The 25,187-nt window shown below is 47.8% G+C and overlaps 1 protein-coding gene across 7 annotated transcripts in view; it reads right to left on the bottom strand.

Moving 5' to 3' along the window:
- ERI3 (ERI1 exoribonuclease family member 3) overlaps positions 1-25,187 on the bottom strand; it is a 135,083-nt gene that overhangs the window by 91,758 nt on the left and 18,138 nt on the right. For 5 of the 7 annotated variants that reach the window (XM_072868258.1, XM_072868256.1, XM_072868260.1 and 2 more), the window contains exons 3-5: positions 18,733-18,849; positions 12,309-12,368; positions 10,916-11,007 (exon numbers count right to left, since the gene is read on the bottom strand). In XM_072868258.1, the coding sequence (XP_072724359.1) occupies positions 10,916-11,007; positions 12,309-12,368; positions 18,733-18,849 (269 nt within the window). Of the gene's footprint in view, positions 1-10,280; positions 10,417-10,915; positions 11,008-12,308; positions 12,369-18,732; positions 18,850-25,187 lie in introns of those variants that run through there. The other 2 variants (XM_072868262.1, XM_072868261.1) reach the window with 2 other exon arrangements.

Genomic DNA, 25,187 nt, shown 5'->3' with positions numbered 1-25,187 from the left:
GAACCACTTGAATCAGCTGAAAGCCCCTGCCAGCCAGGTGAAAAACCTCTCCACCTCCAGCCACGGCTGTACCGCTTGCAAGGGGGGCAGAAGCCCCTCACCCACACAGAGGGTCTCCAGCCTTCTGCATCACCTCTCTTCCCACTCGCTGAAGCAGATCATTTATCTACAAGAAAATATGCCATTCTGTCTTGTGACGCTGTTTGAACCCCTCTTCTTTCCTGGCACCATCTCTGCCGCTCTCTGGCACCACATCATCCAGGTCTACTCTCTCAACTGACTTCTGTGATTGCCTCTTCTTCCCTCTCCCCACTAAGGGGAAGACAGAAATCCTGTAAGGAGCCAGTGGGATGGGGTAAACCCCCTCCCCATCCCCTCTTGATGATATGTGACCCAAGATTACACGCACAACAGCTCCACGGGCTCTCAGCACAGCCTCCAGGCTGGCAGCAGCGGGGAGCCTGGCACATCTCATAACAGGGTCTGAGCACAGGTTTCTGTGCAGCTGCAAATTACATCTGCACGAGGGGAAACAAGTTCGTCTTTTCCTTGTGGGGAAGAGACCGCTCCCCACCTCCAAGCATAAGCTGCCATTAGTATTTGCTTCGCCGGAGAGAAGGAGCAGCAAATCCTCCAGAGCAAAGGACAAGTGCAGCAATTAGGATGCAGGGGCTGCGGAAGCTGTTTAACAGCACGACCTGGAGGTCAGTGCCGCTGACTCCCAGCCCTGCATAAATATTGTATGAGTTGGGGAGAGGGACTGTTACAGCCACCCTCAGCGCCAGCCCTCCCCCCTCCATCCCCACTCTGCATCTAGCCAGATACGCCAGCAACATTATTTACAGATGTGACAGTCAGGGAAAATCACTTGAGTAACTAGGGGAATGGGAAAGAGGGCTGCTCGGTGGAGCAGGTGCCTGGGAGCGGGCTCCCACCCGCACCTTCTGCTTCCCCTTGCAGAGGGATCCTCTGCACGGGTAATTGCCAGACGGCACGGCCTGTTCTGAAACCGGAGGATGAAATACCACCAAGAACAAGGAGGGGAGGCTGTGTGCTCCCCTCTCAAAGGTTGCCCAGGGGGTTGATTATCAACGCTGCTGAAGGACACTTCAGCCAGCAGCTGCTTTCCAGTTTCCTATCGGTATCTCTGCTAGACCCTCCCTTCAGAGGAGCTTTATAGCAATATAATGTGAGGCTTTATAGAGAGCTTCCCCTCAGACTCTGTCCGTGCAGCTCTGCAGAAGGGTCCCTACTCCAACACAGCCACAGCGGCCTCATCCCTGCAGAGGCTCCCCCAGCTGCTCTGTTTGGTACCAACCACCTCCTTCACCCGTGACCTGTCTGCTGTTTATTTTCTGAAGGATCATCTTCACCTGCAGCTTCAGCCACGCTGATCGGCGCCGTCCCTACTGCATCCTGGAAGGACCTCTCGTTGCGCTGCCCATTTTTTTGCTGGAGATACAGCCAACTGCACGTTCGCCATGGCACTCTACACAAATACAAACCTACTTTCAGGTTCACTGAGACCGGAGGCTCCTGAGGACAAGCACACAAGCCATTCTCCAACTGTACCAGCAGCCCATGAATTCCTAGGGGCACAAAGCTAATAAACATTACTGCCTTGGGCAGCACATAAGGGCTGCAAGATAGGAAACCCAGCTTGGATGTGCTTCTGCCCACGATACCCCTCCAGAAATTCCTCCGCTGTTCTGTGGCCGGTTGCTGAATCCAGGGAAGGCAGAAGCCCGGTCTTACCATTCTCAGCTTTCCTGAACTCACTGTGCAATTAATGGGCTTAATTATTGATGGCAAAGGCAGGAAAGGGAGGAAAGAAAGAAAGAAAAAGCCAACGAGAAGGGAATGATGTGGGGGTGGCGGGCACCAAAGGTCTCTGAAGATCTTCCCTCAGCCTAGAGCAGAGAAAGAGCCCCTAGCCGCTCTGCCGCTCCCACGGCCCTGCTCTAATGCTCCCTGACATGCCTCTGAAGACAGCGAGCTGTTTGCAGTCACCACCGTGATTTGTTAGTAATTATTTTCACGGTGTCACATTGCTGTCACTCTCTTAACAAAGAGACAGGCAGCCCGAGGCTGCCTGCGAGAAAGAACCAGCAGAGAAAAGGAATTGTCAGGCACCCAGGGATCCTCTTTGCTTCCCGGGTTTCACAACCAGAGTCCTTACCAGCTTCTGAAGAAACTTCTGAGGAGAAGTGGTAAGTCAGAATCATCTCCCATCCTGGTCACAGCAAGAGAAATTAATTACTTAGCCCCCTCCTAATTTCACCTTACCTGTAAATCCAGTGCAAGACCCAGGTGCTTAGAGCCCCTTAAGCCAGCGATTTGCTTCAGGCCTGCAGCAAATGCAAAAAATTTTGGCAACTGATGACTTTTAGCGCTCTCCTTGCAAGCTCCAATTTCTTTTCATGTGGTCTTGCCGTTAGACTGCGCCTCCCAAGCATGGCAACCCTGATGACAAAACCCTGCCTAAGCCTATTGCCCTTGCACACATTAACCCCCCACACCAGCCACGCGTGCTCTCCCTACACCAGGCTCATTAATTCCGGCACGCTGCTGCGCTCTGTGTGGCAGTAACATTTCACTTGGCATTTCGCAATGCCAGGGGACCTCGGCAGCTCCCTCACACCTAAAATACATAGCCTTAATGGCTTGCCATCTCTGTTGTCTCATACACATCACAGTGACTTGACAAGAACCTCCCCTTGAACCTCCTCCCATCCATCCATCTCACACCTGCTGTGCAACCGCAGCCATCCATCCTTCGGCTAACTTGTCAGTCCAAGGTAATCACTCCTTTCCCAGTAAGCGTGGAGCTTGCTTGGGCCCCCAAGGAATGGAAGCTATTTTGGCACCTGAAGTGTGACACAATATAAGGATATAGAGATGAAAGACTGAGACACCTGGCCAGCCAGCCCTTAAAGCACCCTTGATCTCTATGCAGAAAGCAAGTGGACTTCCTCCAGAGCAATTCCAAGTTTGAATTCCTCCTGGCAGAAACGTTCTTGCCCTGCCTGCTTACTGATGGCACACAAGGGTCAGTCCCTGCAGCTGTGGGGAGACCTGGGTATTAATTCACCCTCTTAGCACAGGGAGAGTTTGGAAATACTAAGCCTCACAGTCTAAGCAAAACCCTCCTGCAATTAACTGCATGGAAGAGCACTGACTCAGAGGGCAGCTCCTTTTCAGGGGTCCTTTTAATAACCAAGAAACGGCACATACATGCTGTGAAGAATTAGGATCACCATTGGGAAGCTAAATGGTCCATAAAATGTAACAGTTCTCTTCAGAGCTGGGAGCACAGCGAGCTGGAGGAGAGGTCTTGGCAACCTCCCACCAGCCTCCTCCCTCCGCCCGGTTTGCAGGGGACACACGTGGCTCCAGGCAGGGGCAAGGAGCTGAACTCAGCCGGTGCCCAGGCACCCCCGGCACGCTGGCCGACGGTCAGCACCAAGACCTGGCTCAACACCCAGACGGAAAAACTGAAGCAGGGAAATTAGAGATGACAAAGAGGCACCTACAGAGGGAAGTCAAAGGGTGTCCCAGAGGGGAAGAGAAAGCCCCACTCGAAGAGAGGCAGACAAAGCTGTTGGGACCAAGGCAGGACAAAGTCCTGGGCAGCATGAGCTTCCCGCACACAGCCCTGCCAGCACATCGCGCTGCTTCCTCAGTCTTCTTCCCCCCAACTCCTCTATTCTGCTTTTTCTTCTAGTACCACCTCCACGTGCCTCACGTCATTGCTAACACCTGGTCCAGAGCAATCTCTGAGCACAAGACACCGTCTTCGGGGTGCCAGGCTGAGGGCGGCACCCTGGCCAAACACACAGAAAAAGACAACTCCAACGTGGAACGGACTCAGCTCAAAAAGTTAGTCTGCAGCTCCAGCATCCTCTGGAGTCCTGCACACACCCAGACATCCACTCCTCAGGATACAGAGAGTGGCTGGACAAGGCACATGAGAATACGCTGGAGGGAAAATACCAGGGATGACCTCAAGATGGCCCAGTAGGTCTTTGCCAGCCAGGAGCTTCAGGAAGAAAGGGACTGAACCCATCCAGGAAAATGGCTCCCAACAGGAAACAAACATGCAAACAAAATAAAATGCTTTCAAGAAAGCTACCGACTTACACAAGGCTTGAATAGAGCAAGTGAAAGGGGAAGGATGCTGCTCCCAGGCTGGCAGTATTTTTCAAGCAGGGTTCTCTAAGCAGAGAAGCCATGAGAGCACCACTCCCAGCCAAGCCACTGGGAGGGCAGCACTGGTACCAACACACAACGGCTGGGAAGTAAGAAGAGCTGGGATCCAAAGGGATACAGCTGACATTTTAGCCCCAGCATGAAACACTATGGCTGTCAAACGCTAGAAAAATTAAGCTTTTTGAAGTAATAAAGAAAATTCATACTTTGTGAAGCTAATCCTGTTTTTCACACATGCCGCAGACAACAAAACTCAGATGGCAAACAGCCCTCCAGTGGTTTATCCTCTGTAGTCCCCAAGCCAACCAGCCTTTCAGTTCCCCAGGGCACAGGATAACCACGACACTGAGTTGCTATCAGAGGGCTCTCTCACACAGACAGAGGCCAGGGTGTGCTTTTTTACCAGATATCCATTATAGACCCATTGATTTTGAAACCATTTTGCCTGAATTCATTATAGCACTGGACACAGAATTCACCTTAGCAATTCCTGCTGCAGAGGGAATTATGGTTCCTCACTGTATGAGTAGACAACCCTGAGACCAACGGGTTGCATTCAGTTCAGCATGACTGTTTCCAAACACAGCTTGAGTTAAGTTACCCAGGGATGGAAAATCCACCTTCTCCATTCATTACCCCACCCCAACGGTTCAGTGCTGGAAATAAAGTACTTGATGCAATGCTTCTCTCATTCCCCCCTACACTGTAAATTTATTCCAAGTTTCTCCACCATTTTTCACGCTGCTTCCAACTTCTTTGGTCCTAATTCCCAGGCAGCAGAGTCCGTGCTTCCCAGAGTGCATCGGGCATCACAGCTCAATAAATCTGTGGCCACTACAGCCCTGACTATGACAAATGTTTTTGCTATGACGCGCCAGACAAGTAGCAGACCTGAAGGTGATAGTCCATTGCATGATGATCCCTATGCAAAGATTTCATGTCCAAAGCTTAACCCAAAGGCATTCCCAGACTCACACATCTCAGACAACGTAACTTGCAGAAGCTTCATGCAACCAGTGGATTTCAAACAAAGGCAAGAAAGGTTCCCCTTTCTGCAGGGGAACTGCTGCAGAAAGATAACAAAAGTCAAGTGTGCTATATTCATTTTAAATAAGACTGTACAAAGGGGGAATCTTAAAATCCAAAATTCATTTTGCATAAGTGATATCATTTCCTTTAAAAACAAAAAGCTGGACTGCAGGGTCGCAGAAGTGAATGGGGTCAGTGCTATTCCCTGTAAATGCTAGAGAAGAGCATGCTCACAAGGCTGCCTTGCTTAGCTCTGGCAAAGCACTTTAGGATGTAATTACATGAACGACTCCATCAGCAAAGCTGACTCGAAAGGTTCCTGACCCTGGATACTCAGTCCCGTCCCTGCACTGTAGTTCACACCACCCTCCTCCTTCAGCCAATGCAACCCTGTGAAGAGATACACTGTAGGCTTGGTCAGCTAAATGATCCCCACTAAAAGCAACAACAACAAGCTAATCCAAAGATTTTAATTGGAAAGGAATTGTTTTATTATTTTTAAACACAGGTTACTATGTTATCTTTCTGTTACCAGCTCTTTCTTGTTACTCGCAAAGCCACCCTCTGAACATATCTCCTGCCCTGCTGGCACTCAACCAGCCCACCCTACGCCTTCTCCTGCCTCTCCCCACGGCTACCCAAGCGGTCCCACTCACTCCATTCAGTGTCTGTCTACAATTTCTCCCCCAGGCAGAGGCTACCAACCCCCTCCCGGTCCTGTGATAAAGAACAGCATGCACAAGGGACACTAACACCATCAGGCTTTCTTCATTCATGACCTAAGGCTGATCTGAAACCAAGCCTCCAGGACAGAAGGCTGGAAGGACCAACCCATTGCCACACTCGGAGCTGGTCTGAGAAGGCAAGCATCCTCCCAGCCTGTGTAACTTGCAAAGAAAGAATTAAAACAGCGAGATAAAATTACGCAATGATGTAATTTACTGCTCAGAATTTACTAATATGCAACCTAGGAAGAGCACCAAGGGCTATAAACATTTCAAGACACTTCACTGTGTTTTATCGCTATATTAGAGAGTACTTGCCTTTTAACACTTATTTAAGAAAATAAAAAACTTCTGAGCAGTAGTTTCCTGTAAAGACATAAATTAGCATGTTATGATCAGCCACAGTTAAGTGCAGTACAAGCATCTTCATGTCGGAGGTATACAGACCAAAGCCTACACGCATGTTTACCTATGTTCGATGTGTTTGCAGAACGATCCAAAACTGGAAGGAGAAGGATTAACTGATGCTCTTGACATTAAGATGCAGGTCTGAGATTCAGCACATGTGGCTTCAGCTCCTTTCTCTGCCTCTGCCTGCTTGCACGACCATAGGCATATCACTTAACCTCACCGTATCTCAGCTCTGTAGCTATGTAAAAATGCTACACAGTAAAAAATGCTTCTTTGGTTGCCAAGATTAATTCACGTTGTTCTTAAGAGCAGGTAAACTGGTTCCATACACAGAGGGAGGCAATTTGACATTTCAGAGGAGATAAAACACACTAAAGAGCTTACGTTACAAGGGCTCAACCCTGGCAGACACTGAGTACCCTCTTTCCACTAAAACCACCTCCTGCAGTCAGCGGCTCCCTCAGCCCTTCAGAGGCACGTTACCCTCACCACCCAATGCCGCATCTATGCAATTTGCTTAATCGCTAGTGACAGCTCCATCCTAGGTGCAGGATGGGGTCCAAGCACTAAAGCAGACTACACCAGGTGTCTGAATCTGGCCCTGGAGCTGTTAAACTTGGAAGATGGCTCCTTGCAACAGGCTAAAGGAATCCTCCCGCTGAGCACTTGGAGGCCCGAGGACCGGGTGCCTAACGAGGCTGCATCCCCACTCATATTTTAGCTTGGCAGGTCTGGTGCTCCTTTCATCTTTTGCTTCAGGTAGCTCTCTTTAATTAATAACATTTCTGTGTCGACACAGGGAACTTTCCACCCAGAATGAATGGCCCTCTCTCATTAGAACCACGACTTGTCATGATGTATTCAAGAGCAGGAGTGTGATTCATTCCCTTGTCTGGGAACGAGGGGTGTTGCTGGGGGTGGGGGGGAGAAGAGTCTCTGTAATGAGTGACTGATATTTGCTGAAGTTGATATGCGACTCTGTCGGCTTGAACTGCCTTGTCAGGACAAGCCTTCAGAAAGGTGATGTTCCTACTCAAGAGGTTTTCCTCATTAAAGAAATTGCATCTTAACAAGAGGGAAGGGGAGGGGCGGCAGGAGAGCTGCTGTCTCCCCGACTCTAGCCTGGTTCACACACACCGAGCGCTGAAAGCTGGCTGATCCAAGCGCAGCCAGTAGAGGATCAGCGCTCCATTTCTGAGCCCTCTCGCGCAATGGGCTCTCTCCACCAGCAACCAAATCCCTCCAACAGGGACTCTCCTTCTGATGGTGCACCACGCCCACGACAAAGCCTTTGGTGGCATGGCCGAGGACCTTGACTCATGCTGAACTTCCGTAAGCCCTTCCCAGATGCTTGGTATCCTCTTCTGGGCACCCAGCTCCTTGTGACTAGTGGTCCCTGTTGTCAGAGGGAAGGCCAAACAAACAGCTCTGTGATCTTCCAAGAAAGCTCCAACGTTCAAGAGAAATCAAGTCTGCAGCCACGCAGTGCCTCATTCCCTGAAGATCCCTGAGCCAAGCAGAGGCTTCGCAGGTCCTTTAGCAGCTGAGTTTCCATCTTGAATCCTGCAGACTCAGACAGCGCTAGAGACCATCAGCAGAGTAGTACCTTGACAATTGCTCCTCCTCTGGTGCGTTTCTTTGAGCTACAGTGCCACACATATTGCAACTCCTGTCTTTGACAGGGCTATTTGCTCACCTTGTCCCTATGTCCACCACTTGACAGGCTTGGATTATATTCCTCCTCTTTCTTCCAGCCACTACCCCCCATGCAGCTTGCTCACCCCACTGTGCCTCCCAGTGCCCTGGCACCTACCAGTGGCACCCGCTGGAAACACCCACAGTAGACAGGCCTGACCAGAAGATACCATGCCTCACCTCTTCAACAGTACATGCAGACAGAAGCCAAACTAAATGCCCAGGTCTTTGCTGGAGAAGCCAGGAACAAGGCTGTATGGTCTCCCACCAACAGCCGAGCTAAGGAGAACAGAGGACAGGAACTCCAAACCACACGAGACACTGGGTAAGAGGACCGCAGCTTGCTTCCCAGGCAGCTGTCATCACTAAGGAAGCTGAGAAAAGGAGCAGCAGAGTTAGGAATGGACCTGCCCCAAGTTGCTGCTCCCTAAGTCAGGAAGCGCTGCACTCACCTCATTGTCCTGAATTCCTCTGGAACCCAGTGGGGTTTCTACCATGCAATGCTTCCACCAACACACTCCTCCAAATGTGGGCAAGCAGCACCACCTCCCTTACCACTGCCCCAGTGTCTTCCGTGCCCAGCATGTCGTCTCCACATGGTAGCAAAGGGCACCAGCTACCCCGCAAGTCTTGGAGGGAAGCACGGGGTGATTCCCTGGAATACGTCCTAGACGTTCCACATCTCTGAGGCTCTATCTCCCTGTCTGAGCGGCCTTGTTTCAGCTTTCTGCCTTCCCTCTTTAAAAAGAGATGCTCAGTTCTGCTTTGCTAAACCCTATTTGGCAATGTGTCTAAACACACGCAAACTTAATTAGTTCAGGAGGGAGACTCGGCATTTGTGGTGACGGATAAAAGTAAAGGGAAATGAGACAAGTCAGAGCTGGCAGGGAGTCCTCACTCAAGCCTCATTCACTGGCACGGCGCTAATCAGATGTGACGCTACACGCTGCTGCACCCAATCGGCGACGGAGCGGCGTGATGTGCTACTCACCAAGCGGCTGCAGCCAGACTCCCGCTATCCATGTGGCTGGAAACACGAAATGTATTTTCTGCTTTGCCCTGGAGACGCTTCAGGATTGAATTCTGAAGTTAATGGTTTAAAAAAATTTTTTAAAAGGAAGAGGGAGAAACGAACCACTCGCTGCAACCTCATGGCCAGGAGTGGAGTCTTCTTTTCCAGCTGACTAGTGAGGCACAATCCATGCGAGAGACCACCGCAAATGGCGAATTGAGTATCTCTGCTCCAGAACTGCATGTCCTGCTGAGCCAGCTCACCCCACAACCCCTAGGGCTCACCAGAAATGGGGCTCTTTTTACCTTTATTTGCCCACTGCAGAGCTCTGAAGAAAAACAAAACAAAACAAAACAAAAAAACCCATCCAGAAGGTTGCCCACTCCATACAGACACCAAGTTAGGATGTTGTTATCTGGAAACCTTGTTATCCCACTGTGAAAGCGATGGAAAGATGGGCTTTGAGCACAGATAACTCTGATCCTCACAACCATCACCAAAAGCAGTAAACTGGACTCTCAGAACAGCAGTACAGGAGTAAACAACTGAGAAAAGAGAACAGATGAGAAACAGAAGTTTAGCACATCCCTGCAGCTGTCTTGGTGCTGGTCTCTAATAAAAGTTTAAACATTATATATAAAGAAAAATAAGCCTCACTCCTAATTTAAACCAGTAACACAGGAATTGGCAATATATACCAGCTCTGGACACAGCCCCAGCAGAGACCCAGATTTTGACTCAAAAGCTCACGTACCACACTCCTGTCTGGAGCATGGCAAATTTCTCATCTCCACTAGCGCTTGTGCTGCTGTGTCCGTCCTCGTATCTCATGTCTCGCTAATCACACCAAGAAGAGGCAAGGAGCTGCCACTCTAGAAAGACCACTCTGCAGGGAAGAACTGGTGCTGATTGCTCCCAGGCTGTGTGCAGTTTATTTAGGCTTCCGACTTGGGGAAACCAATGTCACACTGAAAACCAAGTAACACTACTAATGAGTTGTGGATGTCAGTTTAGCATTGGATATGTCAAGTCCATGCTTTACCAGTGTGATAACAACAGGAGTCTTTACCTAGTGCTCTGAGGAAATAAAAAGCTGAAGTGAGATTACAGGAATCCAAGTGAATTCAGCACAATATGACACTGATCTGCAAACACCTTACAGATTAGACTAATCTAATTCTTAGGCATTTAACTCCATTTTTTAAGTAACATTTTTAGGTTGGTGGTCTAGCTATTTTCATAACAAAACACGCACATACACTGACACTTGCAGATCCCAGTGCAGGTCCCCACCTGGTACTCTCCAGATACAGTCGTCCAGCTGATGAAGATGACCTTAATGATAAGAACACTGATGAAGCGTGCCAGACTTGGCTTGTACTCTCTTTCCAAAGACAACTCTGTGATTCACATCCAGTTAGTGTGCCAAGATGACAGAGAGAAAGCCTTGCATGCAGAAGTCAGGTAAGGACCATTGCTTGATTTGGGTGTACAGAAAGAGTTCCATGTATGCGCTCAGAAATATCCATCCCTTTGGAAAGTATATTGGATAAAAGGGAAAACATCACAAAGCTCCAGTTTAAACCTTTCTTGGGGTTCTGAAAGGATTCATTCACTATAGGGAATATCCTAGGCAGTGATCTTGCACTGTGGCCAGCACCTACCTGTCTTCTTAAACAACCCTCCACTCCCAGTTATGCATGGCAAACAACAATTTTCCTAGGAAACAAAGACTAGGGACAGTCGGAGGCTTGTAAGGACAAAGACACAGGCACTACAGTCAAGCATGGAGCAATAAAGCCCAGAAAAATCTCCCTCCCCTTCCAATACTCACATCACTTTCAAATCCCAGTCTCCACAGGTCACAAAAATCGACTTGACACTGGGATCTAAGAGGCCTTCCTTCGCCATCCACTCGTCAACCCTCTGAAAGGAAGGCAAGAAAAGGGGATGAGTTTTGCAGAGACAGGCCGAGCCACAACAGTTAAACTCAGATAAGCTGCTTGCAATCAAGAGAGAAGAAAATTGTGATCTTATCCACCCTCTCCCTCTCTCTCTTCTCTCTTTGCTTGCCATCTCAACAACAGCACTTTTGGACCTTTGAAGATTTCTGATAGGAGACATCAGGCAACCAGAGCAGAGATGATCTTATCAGACACCGCAGCAGCTCTGCCCGTGGAGGGATGGAAGTTGTGCAGCATTAACGGGACGATACAACTGCACTGTTACCTGGCATTCCTCCTCCACTTTTCCTTTTCCTGTACCAAATGGGCTCGCAGTGAGCGTAACTTGTGTCCCCTCCAGTGAGGAGAAAACATGGGCATCCTGGGACGGCATCCCTCACCTACAGCATTTCTCTCACACTCCAATTCATACAGCTCCTCCAAGGGGATATGGGAGACAGGCACAAATGGAAGGGCTGGGCACACACAGACACTGTGCGGCAGCCATGAGCAAAGCCCATGATGTGAGCGCCCATGAAGTGCTGTCTCCATGGAGGATTTTAAAGCCTTTAATTTGATTTCCTCACATAAGCAATTGTTGCAATTATTCTGATTAGAAACAATTAGGTAACACAGCAGTGGAAATCCTGACAGACACAATGCATCGAACAGCAACCTGCAGCCCGAGAGGGCTCTGCTCGAGGAGGTTTCCTTCACTATTTGACTACCAACAAAAGCTATTGATGGAGAAATACTTCCAAGATAATTAAGCCCTAAATGCTGTAGGAATTCAACATTAAGCAGATGGCATTATTAGGGCTATATCTGCATTCGCACATCCTCCACATTAGATTTTAGAGGCATTTTCTTTCTATACTACATGTATTATTGAGCATTTAAATAGGTAGAAAAAATTAATTTAATAAAGTGCTGAGGGAGGGGAAGGAAAATGAAGGCAGAAGCTCCCAGAGCAGTGGTCTTGAACAATGTCTTGGTGCTTTAAAACTGGCTCAAGCAAGAATCGCCTCTTCTCCTATCTACTGGCAGGAGTTCGGATATCTTGTCAGCACCCTTGACATGAACAGCTGGAGATGACAGATCAATGGTTCAATACTCTCAGCAGCGTGTCACCAACGTGACAGCAAATGTTATTCTAATGAAGCTGTAATCATAGTCATATTACGCGGTTCGATTCTCAGCAAGGGGAGGGTGCAGGGAAAGAGATGAAGAGGGGACGACAGGACCAGAGGTCAGAGTTCGGGAACTAAAGGTTACTCTGCTTACCTCAAGCACTTGCTGGAGGCTCGGCTGCCCATCCACCATGCCTTGAATAATCCCAGTCAGCTGAAACAAGAGACAAACAGAAAGCAGGCGTCAGAGGAGCACTCAAAAGATCTTAGAGAGGTCTCCTCTCCCGTCCATCTCACTGCAACCAAAACATCCTCCTGTGACCCACGTGGACATTGCTGAGGAGCCAGCCACAGCAAAGCGACCCTGGCAGCTCCACAGCCACAGGCAAGGGCACAGCTTCATCCCAAACACAGAAATGTAGGGGGGCTCCTACCCACACCATAAAACAGCAAGCTCTCAGCAGGGCAGGATCCACTTGGGGAGCAGTGGTGCCCTCTGCTTCAGGTACCAGCATGATGCCCAAAATGCTGCCCTTTTTCAACACGCATTTCACCAGTTTTCGTGTTGCCCTGACTTACACAGGCAGCGGTAACTACTGGGGTCTCTGGCCATCCCCCTGCTACCGCGGTGACACCAAAAGTGCAGTGTTAGATGAACAGAATAGACCACTATAGGTGAGACCCAGCGTGGACACAATCACCTTCCCCTGCGCTCAGCAGCCAGCACGTGCGTTTTCCCATAGTCCTTCACAGCATCCCTCTGCATTTCAAAATTGTATTTAAAACAACTGAATGACATCTGAAGAAAACCGCTTTCTTCCAGAACCCTGGTCTACTCCGTTTTTCAGGAGGCTCCTTAGGAACAGGTCCTGCCAACAGACAGTCCTACTGACTGTACCCAGACTGCTTGGCTGTTTAAAGCTAGACACACGCATAAAAAGATGCAGTCTCATGGGCCTCTGCCTGTCTCTGCCCAGGATAGCTTGAGGCACATGGAAAACAGATAATTTTTCTGTCTGCCTTCCAACTGACAAAACTGTCTTTTAACATATTGAATATCGGAGGTCAGTAGCTTGCCATCAATGCACCCAAGTAATTAAAAAAATCATTATTAAAACAAGTGCACACTACAGGATTTCACTTCATATGGCACTTTCCTGAAGCTACACATCTCACACGTTTTCATAAAATAAAGGTCAAACACAGCCTAGGAGCATGCCCTGCTGCCTGCACATGCATCCAAGCCTCCAGAAGCCGTAGCGTCCAGTCGAGAGGTGCTGACAGCCCCACCACCACCCAGGAGTAACTCTTCCACGCAGACCAGCTCAGCCTACTCGTAAAACATAAGCCCTCTCACAAACCACAGGGCTCTGCTTTATTAATGTGTGGCAACTGAAAGAAGCTCAATGGTTTCTACCTCTCCGTTTCTTTGGCTGCTTGGCTTACAGCATTGAACTCGGAGGAAGGGAAAAAAAAAAGAGATTAAACTCCAATTAAACTGTAATTACATTTAATGAATACCAAATACCTGACTCACTGAATAAGCTGTAAGTGGAAAGATTATTTTCTCATAGTGACTTCCATGGAATGGTAATATATACCTTTTAGGGAAAGTATTTTAATTTTAAGAATGCAGAGTTCCTCTAGGTGGGTTTCTCAAGTTCATCAAGCCATTATGAGGCGGAATTTTAAGGAAGTGGAGGGACACAGACACTCTTTTATATTCCAGAAACTGTTTTTATATTAATCTGTATTTTAATTGGGTAACAGCTGCTACCTGCAGACTTCCCATACTCTGAGAGGCAAACAGATTTGAGACATTAACGCACAGCTCTTTAGAGCAGTTTTTAAAACTCACTGGGCTTGTTTTTTTCTTTTCTTGCTGTCTTTCTCTCCATGCATTCGCCTGGCAGAGGTGGACAGCTCACCTACTGCAAAGTGCTGGCCCTGCCTCTCAGAGGGCAGCTCAAATCAAACCTCTGGAAGTGGCTTTTGGGGAACGATCATAGAATCATAGAATAGTTTAGGTTGGAAGGGACCTTCAAAGGTCATCTAGTCCAACCCCTCTGCAGTGAGCAGGGACATCTTGCACTAGATCAGGTTGCTCAGAGCCCCATCCAGCCTGACCTTGAATCTTTCCAGGGATGGGGCATCTACCACCTCTCTGGGCAACCTGTTCCAGTGTTTCACCAGTCTCATCGTAAAACATTTCTTCCTTATATTTAGTCTGAATCTACCCTCTTTTAGTTTAAAACCATTATCCCTTGTCCTGTCACAACAGGTCCTACTAAAAAGTCTGTTCCCATCTTTCTTATAAGCCCCCTTTAAGTATTGAAAGGCTGCAATAAGGTCTCCCTGGAGCCTTCTCTTCTCTAGGCTGAACAACCCCAACTCTCACAGCCTTTCCTCACAGGAGAGGTGTTCCAGCCCTCTGATCACTTTTGTGGCCCTCCTCTGGACCCACTCCAACAGCTCCATGTCTTTCCTGTACTAAGGATGACAGGCAACCTTTTGGTATCACGGCCAGCACTGATGTAAATGGCTTCTACCGCTCCAGGCACCTTCCAGACTGCATCTGTTCACCCCTGATGGCCATGGGAGGACAGGGTGAAATGGCCTCATCCAGACATTTCCCATCAGGAGGAGAGAGGGATGGGAAGGCGGACACAGAGGTCCCACCAAAGAGTCACTGCTTGATCCTGCCCAAGACTCCTTCCCTGCCAGGCCAAGCAAAGTACCAACTTACCCATACAAGAACACATCGCCAAGCACATACGCACACAAGATTCACGCTGCAGAAATCGCACACACGAATACAAAGGCATATACCTGCTCCATGGGTACATTTCAATACACGTCAGAGAGTGCTCAAAAGGGACCAGATTTCTGCTCTCTCACCCCTTCTGATCCTTTGTTATCAGTTACATCCATCTGTAACACCCAACCTAGTGCATTGGGTCTCCTACAGCATTATCTGGTCTTGCAGCTTTGATAAAGTATAAAAAAATAAAACTGCACAATTGTAAAGTTTCACTGGCGATCCCAAGAAGCACATGGTACTTGGGAACATAAACAAGCTATAAGGCATTTATCTTTTTGTACGTTTATTGTCTGTTCCTTCAGGGAAAAAAATCAATAAAAATTAATCATAAAAAGAGAGTAAAGTACCATGAAAAAGCCTGTACAAGCACCTTCTGTGTAGAGGGGACCTTTCACTTAAACTCCTGGCATGAACTTTCTTGGGCATCAGACAAAACACTTGCATCTTGCAAAGGGGCATGATGAGCTTTATATACCTAACAACAGCTTTTAACCACTTGCAAGCGCTTTCCACCTTCTCTGTCTAAATGTTCAGCACACCCCTCATCATAACCAAGCCTCATGACCTGTTGTTTTACAAAAGCAGGCCAAGAGAAAGGGGATCAGATGAGGGCTACGGAGTGAGCCAGCACTGGAAGACGTTCTCCTGGGCATTGGTGTGAGGAGTCAGAGGAACCTGACTCCAGAAGGGGAGAGCACAGACACTCCAAAAGCTAAGCAAAGGGATGCCTTGAGGGTCACCACAAGCTCTCCACCCTTGCAGACACCCATCCCGTGTTGTGCTGTCTTCTTCAAGAAGGAAGAGGGATGTGAGAGGTACTCCAGACCCAAGGAGTAACGTCGAGCAACCCCAGTAATCCTCCCACACACAGTCTATACCAAGCAGTCCTATTGCTTCCCGGCAAAGGCAGTGAGTGGAGGGGAAAGGGGAAAGCAGCAGCACAGCAGACAGGCTCCCGTGTAATGTCAACACCACCGCTTTTCCTACAGAGTTTATCTGGGAAACCATCGTATTTCTACTCCAAGACAGTTTGCTGATTACCTAAGCACTTGTCTCTGGTGTACAATCTGATAATCAGGCCTGGTCTTTCTTTGTAGACAAAGAGGCCAATAAATCTCACCCTTTGTAAGTAGAGGTGCCTAGACAAAGCCCTTTACTGGCATTTAGCAAAATGGGTATTTTTCAGAAAACATAAAACAGCTGAAAGTCAATGGCAAACACTGGAGCTGTGCAGGCAGCGGCTCTGCAGGAGCTGGACACAGAGCACACCCCAGCTGTGTCCCCGGGGTCTCAGCGGAGCCTACACCAGCGGCACGGGGCTGAGACCTGCGCCTGCCGAGCAGGAGCCACCGACCCCACAGGTCTACGCGGCCGCTACAGCCTCTGCAAAAAAGAGGCCACAAATATGAAAGGATATTTTTGCAACTGTTTAGTAAGGTCCTCAGTATGACCAGCTTCACCTGTGGCTCGTAGGGCAGGGTTTCAAAGTCAGCCCCAGATACGGGGCCCAGGGACAAGCCCAGTTACCCCTCCAGTACGATCCCACTCCCTGGACCTCATGGCAGCCCCTGCAAAAGGCAGGGGGACCGCCAAGCCAGGAGGGACAGGGGCCATGCTGTGCACCGAGCAGCACGGGCACAGTGGGGGGTTGCCCAGGAGCCGGTGGCTTCCAGGCTAGGATTAAAACCAGCTCCCTAACCCACGCTGCTAGTAACAGAGAACTTGCCAAACCTGGCAAGTTGGACCATTTTGTGCCACCAATACACACTGGTGGGGGCTCTGCGATCATTTTGCCTGCTGGCCTCAGCACTGCCCATTTTTATCCAACTCTGGACACAAGACACCAGACCAAAGTCAGCGGTAGAATCCAGAGCACAATGCTGCAGCTGGGACGCCCATGCCCATCCTGGGGACTCCTGCAAATGCACGGCCAGCACACACACATGGCCTCACTTGCTAAAGGGCTCCACACAGGAGACACGAACCTGCAGAGACACAAACAGCTGCTCTAGGCTCCCAAGAGCAAGAGAAGGCAGAGAAACCGGCACCGCGGTGAGGGAGCATTAGATTGACTGAATGTCTCTGTCACAAGCTTGGTGTCCAGAGAACCTCTCAATATACTCAGGCTGCAGCAGGTTGGAGGCTCTGTTCAGCTCAGACAGCCACACCAAGCAAGTCATGCAGACTCTTGCGCAACAACAGAGCTGCAACGTTTAGCAGCAGGGAGAAGGATGCAACAGAGGAATTTCCAGAAAAAGGAATTTCGGTGGAAGCTAATAAGTGAGATGACTTCTCTCTAGAATTTAGATGACATGCAAAACGGACATTTTGGGCTCTACTCTAGAAGATGACGTTGCTCTTAGCCAAGATCAGGTGCAAGCTGTGAGATTTATCACATTTGTACCAGCATATGTCCAGCAAGTCTCATAGGGATATGGACAGCTAAAGTACTTGTCCAGCCTCCTAGTATTCAGGTTGCAAAACTGTTTCCATTATAGCCCTCTGTTTTCACACATTTATAGCTTTCTGAAAGCCCCTCTCCTGGGAATAATGTTTTCTGTGCTTAGTCTTTTTCTTTTTTTTTTTTTTTTAAAGTTTAAATAAAATACCTTCAGCTGGTTTTTAGTTACAAGAGAACAAAAAAAAAAGAAAAGTATTTGTTTTTACAATGTGGAAATATGGAAGGGGCTGGCTGGTCCTGGACGGGACTCCACCTAACACAGAGGAGTCATTTTTCATCAAGTTAGTACACACGGGACAAGCACTTCAAGGACCTAAACCTGCAGCCACAGAGGTCAGGGAAAACGTATCATGGTGTTGGTGATCCCAGATGAGACCAGGACAGAACCAAGAACTTGGATACCCTGATTCCCATAGTCAATACTTCAGTCGCTGAGCTGGCCAATATCGAAACAGTAGAGTAACAGGAAAAAAGCCCAAAGCAAAAGGAACTTAGAGACTTTGTTTTAATGGCTACAGCAGGGAGGAAGAATGCACTTGCAGAAACAGTTAACTTTGTGTTGAATGAAGAAAATATAATTAAAAAAAACAAAACCAAAAAACAACCTCTGCCCCCTTATTCCTTTCAACCATCAGGGATTGCACTTACTACCTTCATCCTCTTGTCTGTATCTGGGGAAAGGTGGCTGCAGCTTGAGGGCAGCTGTCCTCAGCAATGAGAGTAACCAAGTAACAAGAGGCCACTTCTCCAGCAATCACTTCAAGTGCCCCACAAGCATGACATCAAAAAGAAAGTCTTAAAAATACAGATGTGGGTTACCCTACCACTCTGAAGGACTCATCAAATCCCAACAGGCAGGCCCACAGGAGAGTCATTTAGAGCCTCTGAACCATGCAGCGGCACGACACTTTCTTCCCTCGGACCATGCTCTCTCTGACCTTCCCCACCACAGAGCAGCACGGCAAAATCACAAAGAGCTCACAGAGAGGCTACAGGATTTTGAGCATCAGCTAACATCATTGCTTTGATTTTGTGGTCACCCAGGAAGACGTTCATTACTTGTAAATACAACTGATCTTAGTTAGCAGATCATAGCCAGAGTTACTTATGAATCCAAACTGAGGTCTTTACATGCTACTGCAATGACAGAAAATGATTCCCCTTGTCCTTAACTCGAGGCTGGCATGACACGCTGCCTTGCAGCTGCACCGTGAAGAGGCGACCCCAACCCCTGGTGCAATGGAAACCTGCTTCCCGGGGAGACTCTTGGAGCACCGGGGAACCTTTGCACTTTACCTCTGTACAGAAGGGCGTAAGCTGGGGATGCACCACAGGCTGAACATACATGTGAAAGGTGGATTCGATCTCCATCGTCCTGCCATTCAGCTTCAGGATAGGGAATTCGATGATTTCCTGAATAGGGCAAAGAGAAAAGCAGCTGTTCATTTAAAACAAACAAAAAATGAAGCTGGAAATGATCCTGCCTAGCAAGCCGGCTGTAAAAAGAGGAGCCTGACAGTCCCAAACAAAAACAAGCCTGACACGAAGCTATGCACTACGAGGGGGAAAGTGGTACCGGAGCACAGAGCACATCCAAGACGTGAGCGCAGAGGAGGATGGTGCCGACACTCCTCACAGCTGGGACGGGCAGCAGGGACGCCTCTGTGCTCAGCGCTGCAACCACACAGACATCGCTGCCTAAGCCAAAGCCAAGGAAGATGGCCCGGCACCACTCGCATGTGCTGGCACCACTCAGGGAACGTGGAGATGCACTTGCACCGGGCTCACGTCTGTTTAGCAAGGACACCCCAGGGGCTGTGCCCTCCCCAGGACCAGTCCCACCCTCTCCACCTTGCTGTCCTTTTGGAGGACACCACGCGACAGACCACAGGAGCTACTGCGTGAAGCACCTCCTTCCCAGGAGAAAGCTAAGGAGCACTGCTCTCCTCCAACAGAGTGAGGAGAGGAGCTGGGAGCCCCCCGCCAAAATCCATCCCTATGGGATACAGCACAGTAGCAAGCCCTGCTTAATTTTCCTCTTTGTAGCCAATTTATGCTGATAGGGAAATAAAAACGTTCTTTCATCAGAAGAATGTTCAATTATTTGAATAATCAGCAATCAAAAATTTACATGGACCTGTTAATAAAAAGTTTAAACAAATCCAGTTGCGATGGATTTCTCAATTATGAAAAAATATACATGAAATTAAAAAAGCCCACCACTGAATAAAAGCGATAAAATCCTTTGTGTTCACCCCCCTCCTTCTCCACTCCCTCTCCTCCTTCCAGTTTAATGTAAGAGGAGAAGTGACAATTTGTTTGGTGTCTTTAAAGAATAATTTGTCTATGTTATTTAATAGAGATGCATGGCACCAAGGTTCTGGAGTGCAAATGAGCCCGCTGAGTGATATCCATGCAACAAGCCTCTCAAATCACTTCTGGAGAGAAACAGAGAGAGGGAGAGAGAATAAAAAAAATATTGCTTTTTAATATTCAAAAACAGTTTGCAAAATTTAATCAAAGCAGAGCAAAAGCTAACATTTTTACCACTTTGACATTTTTATTAGCGCTTTCATAAATTTTTAAAACATGAATGGAATTAGTTTAACAACAAAAAAAACTGCCTGAAAACATCTGGAAGAGACAAATAAGAAATAATAAAAAATAAAAAAATCCAACTCCTGTGAGTAAAATTAGCATGTGGAAAATGCAGCCGCTGCAGAGGAACTAACACAGTTTTTGGACCCTGGCTGCAACCCTCACGACCCGCAGGCGGAAATTATCGTTAGGTCATACATATGAGCTGATGACATCACCACCCCGGCAGGCAGAGGGAGGGCAAGAAGCTGGGTGGGTAAATGGAAACAACAAATAATTTAAATAGCCAGGAGAAACACCCAATTTCTATGGTGGTCAGAGCCCATGGCTGCAGGAGGGCAGCTCCCCGGGGCACCAGGCACACAGCCCAGACCAGGGCACATGGGGAGCACGTGCCGCTGAGACGGAAAGTTAGAAAAAAAATTAAAATAAAAATAAAGTGTTAACAGTGCTGAAGTGCCCAGGTGTAGACACCGAGCAGTCGAGCTGCAGAGGACGCAGGGCTTAACCATTTCCCCGCGGTCGGCTGTGCCACGCTCGGTGCATGCTGTGCAGGCTAAGGCAGAGCGGACGTCTGGGCGCATCCTTCCGCACGGCCATACCACCCCACTGGGAGTAATCAAATTTCCCCAGGAGAGAGATGAAACTCCACCAGTGGGCTGGAAGGGGAGAAGGACAGAGGCAAAACACCTGAGCATCGCCCAGATTGCCTGTTGTGGTGCAGCCAAACTCACCAGCTTCAGCCACACAGGAGCACCTGTGGAAACACGAGAAACTCCATCTGAGTAAGAAATGCTGGACACAGCTGATCCTCCCTTCAAAAGAGCTACCACGGATAGGGTCTGAATGCAGCAAGTTTCTGTTCAGAAGGAAAACGGACTGCAAAGTTTGAAGCCAATGGACAGAACGTCATAACAGAGCCAGGCTTAACCCCAAGACAACACCACCACATCCTTCAAACTGGGCTGGGGTGGCTCATTGCCCCTTGGCTCTGCACCCCGCTCAGGGGGTGACCGCGGAAGCGGGCAAGCCCACGGCAGGACAAGACGAGCGTTCCCCCTCCCGGAGAGGGACACGCACCGGCTGGATTTCACAGCAGGGCTGCGTTGCCACACCGAGATTGGTCCTAAGGGACCAGAAACATCCTCAGGGGCCATCAAGTGGCTGGATGCAAAGCGAGACTGAAAGACAGCCCTGCCGCTGATCTGATACACAAAGGCGTTGCTCGCCTTCCAGAACCAAAGGCAAAAAGCACTTCCAGCAGGGTCACATTAAGACAGACGGAGAAAATAAAAAGCCGTACTAAAAAAATGTGGAAAATCTAACAATATCCAGAATTACTGCAGGTCTGTGGGAAACACACGGCCAGGAGCAGGGGTGGAACCCCAGGAGCGACTTGAGCGTCTCAGGAGAAAGCGCAGCCGCTCTTTTGGGCTTATTTGGTCAGTTTTTGAAGTAAGTGGTAAAGGACCTTTCCCAAAAGGCTGTTTATCTGCACGCTTCCTATAGCGGAGATTTTTTCCAGTCTCTGGCAGTGTTTGCTCCACTGGTATCTAAGGCAACAGATACCAGCCCCATGAAATCAGCCCCACTCCTCACTAACGACGTTAGCCAGTCCTGCAATGAAATTTAACCTGTGACACTGCTGTACTTTTCATTTAAACTTTCATTTGGAGAGAAGCAGTGTTTGGAGACCCTGCAGTTTGTCCTGCTAATAAAGACAAGTGTTGGGACCTTTAAAGGTGCCATTCATCTTTTGCTTTTATTAAATTCAATTTTCTTAAGCCCATGATACATCATGAAATTAAGAGTTGACATTCCTGCAGAAACAAAAATATCTATCAAACATAAACAGAAAGGGAGAAAAAAAAAAAAAAAAAAAAGAGGCCTCTATTACCAAGAATTTATGGCTTGAAGTTGATCTGTTTCCACTTTTTTCTCTCTGTTTTTTTTTTTTTTACAAGCATATGGTTTGTTTTAGATATCCAAAATGTTATTACAGATCTAGAATTTCATTAGTAATTATTATGAAATGGTGAGCACTTAGACTTACACACACACACACACACAACCCCCCAACAGACCGTGACGCAGGAAGGCAGCCGGGCGCTCTCTCACGTTTCACAGCAGCCCGGTGAGCTCAACACGCTCAGCTCCATCTCCACCGTCAAGGACCTTTGCTGCTTCTTCCCAGGTGGGAAAGGTGGAGGTGAGCGGCACAAGGGAATTAAAAGGAAGAGGTTCGCTGACACTTCCTTTCTTTTACCTGAGTCTGATCATCCGTAAGTGCTACCTTGAGATCCTCACCCATTTCCATTTCCAACACTGAGTACAGGTTCCAGCTTCAGCGGTGATTTGTGCCAGCAGCATTTGGGGCTTCTAAGACTTCCCCCCGCCCCCCAGCTTTTCCTTACAGCACAACCAGAAGTTATGGATGTGCTGAAATAATGCCGAGGGTGTCCAGAGGCTGCAAATAGCCGCAAGCTACCAGAAGAACAAATGTACCCATTTGAATTTTGTGAGCACTGCAATTAGGTATTTTATTTAGCACTGCAAAGTAACTTGAAAGGAAATCCAGGATTCAAACCACAGCAATAAATAAGCGGCTTTTTATTTTCCTTTCATTGTCATGAAAAGTTGAACATGTTTTCTGTAGAGAAATTCTGCACGCGGCTCCCAATTACAAGGCATTTGCATTTATATTGTTGGAACACAGAGCTTCTAAAATCAATATTAACACGCTTAAAGAAAAAGACATCGGCACCCTGTCCCTCCCCTCAGCTGCGCCCCCAAACACGGTAACAATAGGAACCTACAGAGCCGGAGGCTTATACATATCCATTACCAGGTCCACTCTCTTTACAACAATCTTGCATTTATGATTTCATGGTACTTCAAGCAAATCTGTGTGACAGCTTGCTCAGAAATTTTGCCTTTAAAAAAAAAAAATGTTCCCATAAAAAAGAGGTCCCAGGTGCAAGCCTCCCATGCAACCTGGCCGTCCCAGGCCAGTGGGCTGAGCAGCAGCAGGAGGCTGCAGGGTAACTGCAGAATGGCTAGGGACTTCCTTTTAAGAGGGATTTGAAAAATTCATAAGGGCATGTGAAAGCACTGCTATAAACCCAGCCTTTCCCTACTCAACCAACCTAAATGAAACTCCCCTCCCTTTAACAGCGGAGCAAGGATGCACGAATTCAGCTGTCTTGATCTTCTTGCTAATAAAAGAAATGAACAAGCACACAACTCTACTCGCTAAATAATTTCCTGTAACAGACAGATCTCGAGTTCACAGAAGAAAGCACCTGAAGTTACACTAATTCCCACAGAGGAATCTTTTTGCTTATCATTTTGGATCTGGGGAGCACTAACATCATTAGACGAAAAGAATACAGTGCCCAGCAAGAACTTCCTGGCTCTCAAAACCTTTTAATCCAGAAGCCCACATGCAAAGTGGACAGGGCACATTTCAGGACACTGAAAATATATATTTGAGGAAGACCGTGTGGCCTGTTCAGTTCAAAAACTACCAGAGAATAATTTATCCCTTACGTCCACCCCCACGTGAAGAAGTTTAATAAACACAAGAATAAAAGATGCCCATAAAAATCAGAGTTGACTGTTCAAAATGCAATAAAAACAAGCAGAGGCCATTGAGAGAAAGGGATTTTTTCTGATAAGGAAAAGCATAAAACTTCCTACCAAAAGACCCCTTTACACCTTCAAAAAAGGCACGGGCGGAAGAGGCAAGGGAGTCTCCGTGGAGAGGGACAGGCTCAGCACCAGCTCATTTTGTTGAGGGATGTCCGTCCGTCCCCCCCCCCGCTTTAAAGAAAAAAGTAATTTTATGCACAAGGAGCTTATTTCTTAAACAAACACTCATGTTTTTGATTTACACCACGGGCTGCTCCTAAATAATTTATGGCGGGTTAAATTTATTGCACAGCCCTGGCCGGCTGCAAATTCGAATTGCCAAATAATTAGATTTTAGGGCAATGCTTATAAATTATCCGCCGATTTGTCCGGACTTGTTTGTCAGTTGCTTTGTGCTTCAGGTCATCTTTGGCATTTCGCTGTTTGTGTTTTAATTGCTGATTTACACTTTGACAGATGAGAGTTGATGCCTCCAAGATCGGGGAGGGGGCGGGGGGGTGAAGAGCAGGAAGAATCAGAGCTTTTAAAGCCTTGTGATTTTCCTTTTTTTCCAAGGCAATTAAAATCGAAAAGGGACATAGTGAGGACAGCACTAGCCTAACAGATCTGCCTTCCCAGCTTCCATCCTCTACCTTAATTATTATTTTAACTAAAGCCATTTCCAAGTGAGCAGCCTTGCACCGGCCCTCAGGAGCAGTAACCAAGATGACCTCATAGGTCTTTTCCCTACTTCTAAATATTTATTAAACTAACCAAAACAAGTACCATAAAGGCAACACCTCTGCAGTGGGGGACAGCAGGACTTCTGCTGAATCAGGGGTATGCTGACTTTCCAAAGGATGCCTACCTGCACACACGGCGAGAAGCCTCTCAGCACTTCTGTCCCGGGTAAGTTACTCTGTCTACTGATTAACCCCACCAAAAGGTCTTTGGGGAAACAGCTGACCCCAAATTTCTTTTTCCATCACTACCTAGCTTAAAGTACACATTTGCACACATCCAACAATTTAATACATTTAAACAACTGTTATATCCCGGAAAAGTGTGAAGGGAAATACAAATCAAAATCAAAACACAAGGGAACTGGCAGGAATATGGAAACATGATGAAACACTGGGACAAGATGACGTGAAGACAAATTCTGCTGCCCGACCATTGAATATCCAAGGTTTCTTCCTCCTGCTCTTAGGTAAACCTCACTGCCTATCCCCAACACTCAGGCACTGGAGCCCAATGTCAAAGGCTGGATTTCCTCAAAGATAAATTCTGAGTTGCATTTTGGGTTCTGCACTGGCATAAAACCTGGCTCTTATGTTCAGGTGCTTCCTTACAGCTGTGAGGGTGAGGGACCATTTCTCTTTCTTTAATAGAAGCTGAAATTCCCATCTAATCACATGCCTCCAGGAGCTTGAGCTTTAAGAGACATCTAGTCCATGCACCTGCCCAAGGGCAGCATCACCTCCCCCTAAATCATTTTCTGACTTCGTCTAGGCTGTTTTTAC

The sequence above is a fragment of the Ciconia boyciana genome, chromosome 7 (assembly GCF_034638445.1).
Source record: "Ciconia boyciana chromosome 7, ASM3463844v1, whole genome shotgun sequence".
In the NCBI taxonomy this organism is placed as follows: domain Eukaryota; kingdom Metazoa; phylum Chordata; class Aves; order Ciconiiformes; family Ciconiidae; genus Ciconia; species Ciconia boyciana.
The sequence above is the reverse complement of the archived record's forward strand: the minus strand, read 5'-3'. Positions and strand labels throughout refer to the sequence as shown.